Source organism: Cucurbita pepo, chromosome 2 (assembly GCF_057944985.1).
Source record: "Cucurbita pepo subsp. pepo isolate OVF chromosome 2, ASM5794498v1, whole genome shotgun sequence".
Taxonomy (NCBI): Eukaryota; Viridiplantae; Streptophyta; class Magnoliopsida; order Cucurbitales; family Cucurbitaceae; genus Cucurbita; species Cucurbita pepo.
The window spans coordinates 8,637,840-8,645,442 of NC_141799.1; the positions used below are offsets into that span (position 1 = coordinate 8,637,840).

Below are 7,603 nucleotides of genomic sequence, written 5' to 3' on the forward strand. Positions count from 1 at the left end.
GGCCCAAGGTAGGTTCTCTCGTGAATCCCATGCAGTCATTCATTAAGGTTGAGCATTAAGGTCCTATAGGCCTTAGGTTGTCAGAATAGAGTGAATATGAAGGAAAGAGAAGAAGGCCGATCTTGAATCGAACCTGCTCATAAGCTCTCTTTCAAAAGGCCCAGGAGAAGATGAATAAAGATCCAGATAGAATGTTTGTTTGGCTTTCTCAATCGCTTTCTCGGCCGTGCAGTACGTACTTCTACTTCTGTTTGGAGATTCCTTACTTAGTTAGGACTTTGATTGACTAGAGTAGCCCCTATGTATCCGAAGGCGCCCTTTTGTTTGTTTATGCGCCTTAAACGTGATTTGGCTTATAGTTAAGTGGATCTACCCCGTTCAGTAGAATCCCAAGAAGAAAATGTCACCAAAGCGGGAGGCAGGAAAACATACCGACGCAGCACAGTGCCTTTGATGAATGTAGACCGGAAAGGAATAAGACTTTCTATTTCTAGTAGTTCCTTCTTCGAAAGTCTAAACTTTGTAGATGGCTTTAAGGGTGAGAACCAGGAGGTGGGCTTGGTCTTCATTGACACAATCTCAGGCCGTACTTTCTTCTCGAATTCCTCTATCTTCCCGGAGCTACCTGTCTTTGAACTTCATTCCTCAATTGATAGATGGAGCTTTCATTTCACACTTCCTCGTAAATCTTCCATATTCCCTACTGTTGAGGATTATTGGGATTGGGAGTGTCCCACATTGGTTAATTTAGTGGAAGATCATGGGTTTATAAGTGAGGAATACTATCTCCATTGGCATGAGGCCTTTTGGGGAAGCCTAAAGCAAAGCCATGAGAGCTTATGCTCAAAGTGGACAATATCATACCATTGTGGAGAGTCGTGATTCCTAACATGGTATCAGAGCCATGCCCTAAACTTAACCATGCCAATAAAATCCTCAAATATCGAACAAAGAATGGCGAGCCTCGAAGGTGTAGTCAAAAGTGACTAAAGTGTCGAACAAATGGTGTACTTTGTTCGAGGGCTCCAGAGAAAGGAGTCGAGCCTCAATTAAGGGGAGGCTATTCGAGAGCTCCATAAGCCTCAGGGGAGGCTTATAGTGTGCTTTGTTCGAGGGGAGGATTGTTGAGGATTATTGGGATTGGGAGTGTCCCACATTGGTTAATTTAGTGGAAGATCATGGGTTTATAAGTGAGGAATACTATCTCCATTGGCATGAGGCCTTTTGGGGAAGCCTAAAGCAAAGCCATGAGAGCTTATGCTCAAAGTGGACAATATCATACCATTGTGGAGAGTCGTGATTCCTAACAAATGTTGAACACAACTCACTGTGGGAAACACTCGCACTCTTTATTAACACTGATCGAGAAGAGAATACAGGACACTCTGTAGAATACTTCTGCTTTTTATTGTTTTTGGATTTCTTGGATGAATAACCTAGGTAGGGCGGAGGGGTATTTATACTGAGCCTAAACAATCTATATTTAACCAATCTAAATCTAGACCTACCAGATTTGTATCTAGACCTAACAAATCTGAATCTTTCTCCTAAAATATCTAGATCTCTTACTCCTAAAATCTCTACTAAAATAAATATACTGGGCTCGTACAATAATTGGGCTTGACTCTATTGGGCTAGTACAATTATTGGGCTTGACTCTATTGGGATAGTGATGATATTTCAACACTCCCCCTCAGCACTAGTCCTCATTCGCTGCACCATGTTGAGCTGACAGCGAAAGCTCTCACGTTTGCCAGTATTCAGCCCTTTTGTAAACAAGTCTGCCACTTGGTCATCTGTCTTGATCTGCTGCATCTCGATTTCTTCCTTTAGGGCCTTCTCTCTAATGAAATGGTAGTGCACCTCCACATGCTTTGTTCTAGCACGAAACACCGAATTTTCTGCTAGGCGAATCGCAGATTGTTTGTCGCAATGAAGTGGTATTGGATACTCAATTTTCTGGTGCCAATCTTCCATCAAAAGTTTTAACCATGTATTTTCCTGAGCTGCTCTATACTCTGCTTCTGTAATTGATAATGATACTATTGGTTGTCTCTTGCTATACCAAGAAATTGTTCCTGAACCAAACTTGAACACATACCCAGTGGTTGGCCTCCAAGTATCATGGTCTCGTGCATAGTCAGCATCACTATATCCAGCTAGCTTCCAGTCTTCGCTTCTTTTGTATAAACGATCGTAATTGATTGTACCTTTGACATATCTCAAGGTTCGTCGAGACGCATCCAAATGAGCCTTCTTCGGATTTTGCATATATTGATCAATGACTCCAACTTCATTTTCGAATTTCTTCGGTTGGTTCATGTAGAACTCTCTGTTTAACTCTCCATGCAAGAAAGCATTATTCATATTCATCTGCCATAATTTCCAATCTTTATTTACCGTAAGTACTGGAGGAACTTGTACGATAATGATCTTTGCCACTGGACTAAACGTTTCATCATAGTCTAGTCCATATTCTTTAGAGAACCCTGAATCTATAGTCTGAGCTTTGTATCTCACGATTGATCCATCCGGGGTACACATTATTTTGTAAGCCCACTTGCAAGAGATGAGTTTGGTATCTCTTGGTCTTGGCACTAACTCCCAAGTCTGATTTTGTTCCAGGGCTATAGTTTCTTCCTCCATTTCTTTCTGCCAAGCTGAGTTTTGTGATGCTTCTTCATCTGTCTCCGGCTCATTAACTTCGTCTTCTACTGCGTTGGCATACTCTGGATTTGCCTTTAGGATTATTTCTGAATGTCTGAGTTGTTGAGGTGTCATTTCATTTTCACTAGGCTCGCTTGGTTGAATCACTTCTTGCTCACCAACACTAGTGTCACTTGAATCTTCAGGCACATCAGCACTTAAGTAAATGTGTACAATTTGCTCCCCCGTCTTTTGTAGAAGAATTTCTTCAATTTGCTCAAGGCCTGGTAATACTTCCTTCTCTGAGGGCCACCCCTCTTCTATTGCACCGCTTTGATCGTCAATCATGTGGTTTAAGCATCCTGAATCAATGATCCAGTCATCCTCGTAATCGATATGCTCTTCCATCATTGCCATGAGTGCTTGCTCGTCTTCTACTATTGGACATAGTACCTCTGCATCCCATTCATCCTCTTCCTTTTTGGAGATTGCCACATTGCTTTCAACAGACTTTTTCTTGGACCAACAATCTCTAGACATGTGGCCCTTTTTCCCGCAATTATAGCAAATACCTCCAAATCTCTTTCCTTGGAAACTCTTGTTGTCGTTCTTCTGAGCTCTCTCGGGTTGTGAAGTTCCTTGGTGGCTTCTTCTTTTGTCACCATTGTATCCACGTTTGGTAGACGATCTATTATTGCTCTGACTTTCACTCGTGTAGAGTGCTTCTTCTTCACCCTTCAATGTGAAGCCTCCCATTTGTTTAGCCATGGCTTCTTGGCTGGCTAACAAATTTTCGAACTCTACAAGTGTTGGTTGAGTGGACCATCCTTGTACAGCAGTAATGAAGCTTCGATATTCCGGTCGTAATCCGTGGATTATAATCCTCTTCATTCGAGATTCTACAATGGCGGACTTTGGGTCTAGTTCAGTAATCTCCCGACAGATTGATTTGACCTTGTGGAAGTACTGAGCAATTGTCATATCACGTTGTGTAATTGACAACAACTCATTCTCCAGAAGTTGTAGCCTCGTATCGTTCTTCTTTGAGAACAACATCACGAACGTGTCCCATGCTTCTTTCGGTGTCTTGTCATCCCAAATATGTTCTAACATCTCTTCTCCGATTGTGGTCTTCAAGGCAAACATTGCTTTGCCTGCTTTGATTCTCCATTTGCGCAAGGCGCCGTTAGAATCCTCCTCTGGCGGCGTAGTTTCACACCCGCCAACGATCTCCCAAAGATCCTGTCCTTGTAAATAGGACATCATGCATGTTGCCCACGTGTTGTAGTTGTAGTTGTTGAGTTTCTTGATTCCTCCAACGATTTGGAAATCACCCATCGTATTGGCCATACCGCAGTAATACCAAACAAGCTCTTTCGACACAAGACTTGTAGAGTCACAGACTACTCACGACACAAAAGAAACTCACTCACTACTAATCTCAAGAAATCGTTTCTGATGTGGAAGATCAGACAGAGCTGCAACCACAAAGCATACTAATAATTCCAAGAGATTAGATAACCTACACTAACCTCGCTCTGATACCAAATGTTGAACACAACTCACTGTGGGAAACACTCGCACTCTTTATTAACACTGATCGAAAAGAGAATACAGGACACTCTGTAGAATACTTCTGCTTTTTATTGTTTTTGGATTTCTTGGATGAATAACCTAGGTAGGGCGGAGGGGTATTTATACTGAGCCTATTTATACTGAGCCTAAACAATCTATATTTAACCAATCTAAATCTAGACCTACCAGATTTGTATCTAGACCTAACAAATCTGAATCTTTCTCCTAAAATATCTAGATCTCTTACTCCTAAAATCTCTACTAAAATAAATATACTGGGCTCGTACAATAATTGGGCTTGACTCTATTGGGCTAGTACAATTATTGGGCTTGACTCTATTGGGATAGTGATGATATTTCAACACCTACTGGATGAGCCTTACGACTTCCCTTTGACTCCGGACTGAGCTTCGTTCGCCTGCGAGAAATTGAACAAGTGACTCACTTCTCTGGAGCTTGACTAGAAACTAAAAAGAGCTTTGACTTCGTTCAGTGCCTAGAATTCGATTCTTGACTGGTGCTATCTATAAACCAACAATCGTCAGCCTTGGGCGGAATCTAAGCTTTCTCTTTTGTTGGTCGATTTAGCTTCAACTTATTAATTCAATTTGGTTATTGTTTTTCACTTATTTATTTGATTGAAAATTCTTCTTGTTTGTTGAAGATTGCCGGGCCCCACTTTGACTGATTTGATTCTTGCTTCTATCTTGAGTACCTATTGAAAGTGAGAATTGAATTACCGAAGCTACGTTGGTAAACTACCTGGCTAACACTCGTGAGAAAGGTCTTTGACTAAACCTACTAACAAAGAGGGTGTGGTTTGACGAGGGGTAAACCACCTGGAATGACTATGGCTTGCTTGTTATTAAAAACTGATGAAAGGTAGATTGGCTTGCCTTAATGATAGCTAAATCTTTCATATTGAATTGACCTATAATATACAAACTAAAGATTAAGAGTAGCCTTGCTTCTTCTTCTTCGCTCCCTCTCTTGAGATTCTCTGTTTCGTGGCCGATAACTCGATTCGAGATTAGAAAGCCCAGCTCCTTTGAGCAAGTTCACTATGAATTGCATTACCTTCTATATATCTCTCGCCTATTCCTTTCCGTTAACTATTTATTGAGATATCTCACACCATCCTATAACTAGCCTTACCGCAAAAATCAAGCGAGGAGAACTAACTATTCTTAATTACCCGACTATTGGCTTACTCTTAGAGTGTAGAGTGACTCTTCTCCGGAAGCTTCTAGCCTGTCTGGTCTGACTATTTATTCTAGATAGGGGTCAAGCAAATACTGGAACTGCTGGCAAAACAGTCCTTTCTTCAAAGACTATTGTGGTAGGAACACATTCTTCGAGCGGTATTCTGACTTGAAAGAAAGTCAAAGCTATAGGCTAGTTGCAGTGCCATCTTCATCTTCTAGTTTGCCGCGGACTCTGCTCTTAGCCTTTCTCTCACCGCTAACGTAGTTCTACTTCTATTATTTCGTTTTTCTTTCTTTAAACCTATCATGATGTTATAATCTGATATTCTATTCATTCGATAATAAATCCATACTATCTGAGTTGGGAGAGATAGATATAACCCAACCGATACAAAGAATGCTACCATCAAACCTAAACCAACATAAATCTGAGAATGATTATGGGAGTCTTTCTTCAATAAATCCAACCCTATGAAAGCCAGGTGCATAATAATCCATATTAAGAAATTCAGAATAGAAATACAAAAATGATTTCACCGAGAGAATACCATACGGCGCATACCCGTACCAAACAGTACAACCAATACCGGGACAAGAACTATAATACGACCATAGATACCTAATCAATAAGTAATGAGATCAACCAAGCATTTCTGAATCTTAAAGATAGTACTTACTTCTTTCGGTCATTCATCAAAAGGAAAGACTTGTTTGGAATTTGCTGAATTGAGCCAAATTTGGGATTCTTTCTTCATTTGAATTCGAAGTCGAGTCTATTTCTCTTTCGTTATTCAAACAAAATCACAAAGAAAAAGAAAATAGATTTGATACCTTGTCTAGAACTCATGTTTGAAAGAAATATTCGATCACATAGAGTCATGAAGTTCAGTGGGTTAATTCTAAATTCACAGTTGATAAATGGCAAAAAAGAAAGAAAGCCCTCACTCCTCTCCCTCTTGGTCGAGCTATTGAACTCGTTCGCCTCGTAACCTCGGGCTCACCGCTTTCGCTCCTCTCCCTTTTGGTCTCGCTGTTGAACTCGTTCGCCTCGTAACCTCAGGCTCACCGCTTTCGCTCCTCTCCTTATATTCTATGTCTCGTTGTTTCACTCCTCTCCCTTTGGTCGAGCTGTTTCACTCATCTCCTTTATAGTCTTTGCTGCTGAGCTTATTCACCCATTATATGTCTCACAATTCGATTGCCTCTTTTTGATCTTGCATCTATAGTCTTTTTACCCTGGTGGATTTCTTCTCTCTTATTTACTAAAAGTATGGAATCTTGGGTTATGGTCGAATGCTGGTCAATCCGAAAGTTTGTTGAATGATTCAATCTTCTATAAAAGTTCATAGAATTGGTGGAGGAAATCCTCTTTTTGGACGAAATGATCAAAGTTCGGAGACACATCTACAATCCGGTGCGCCTATAGGAATCCACAAAGAAAGGATCCAATTAATCAAGATACATAATGAGGGTCGTATCTATACGATTTTGCACTTCTCAACAAATAGAATATGTTTTATTATTCTAAGCGGTTATTCTATTTTAGGGAATGAACAACTTGTTATTCTTCACTCTTGGGCTCAGGAATTCGTATCTAATTTCAGTGATACAGTCAAAGCTTTTTTCTTCTTTTATTAACCGATTTATGTATCAGATTTCATTCGCCCCACGGTTTGGAATGATTGGTTCTGTCTACAAAGATTTTTGGTTTATTCTGATCAAATTATATCAGGTCTTGTTTCCACTTTTCTAGTTATTCTCGATACTATTTGCAAATCTTGGATTTTTCGTTATTTAAATCGTCTACCTCTGGCACTTAGCTTGTAGTTATTATTCATTCAATTCATGATTGATAAATGATCCATCTACTGATATTATGAAAAGAAAGAATGTTTCAGACTTTTGAGTTCTACATAAACTAAAATCCTATACGGAGGATTTGCATCGTTTTCATCCTAGAGAAGCGACTAGGCATATTGTATGTGCCAATTGCCATTTAGCTAGTAAGCCCGGTGGGATATTGAGGTTCCACAAGCTTCATGATACTGTATTTTCTGTGTTCGAATTCCTCTTATGATAAGCAGCAAGTGAAACAAGTTCTTGCTAATGGTAAGAAAGGGGGGTTTGAATGTGTGGGCTGTTCTTATTGTACCGGAGGGGTTTGAATTAGCTCTTTG

The 7,603-nt window shown here is 40.2% G+C and overlaps 1 protein-coding gene across 1 annotated transcript; it reads right to left on the reverse strand.

Annotated features, from left to right (window-relative positions):
• Nucleotides 1-1,134: 1,134 nt before the first annotated feature.
• Nucleotides 1,135-4,335, reverse strand: LOC147793580 (uncharacterized). The gene has a single exon (XM_087121135.1). It carries the CDS (start codon nucleotides 3,994-3,996, stop codon nucleotides 1,681-1,683), a length of 2,316 nt encoding a protein of 771 aa, XP_086977261.1. The 5' UTR covers nucleotides 3,997-4,335; the 3' UTR covers nucleotides 1,135-1,680.
• Between the last annotated feature and the right edge of the window lie 3,268 nt (nucleotides 4,336-7,603).

Bases quoted from the DNA above. Each gene is read 5' to 3' on its own strand.
- LOC147793580 (XM_087121135.1), bottom strand. From the start codon at position 3,996: ATGGCCAATACGATGGGTGATTTCCAAATCGTTGGAGGAATCAAGAAA.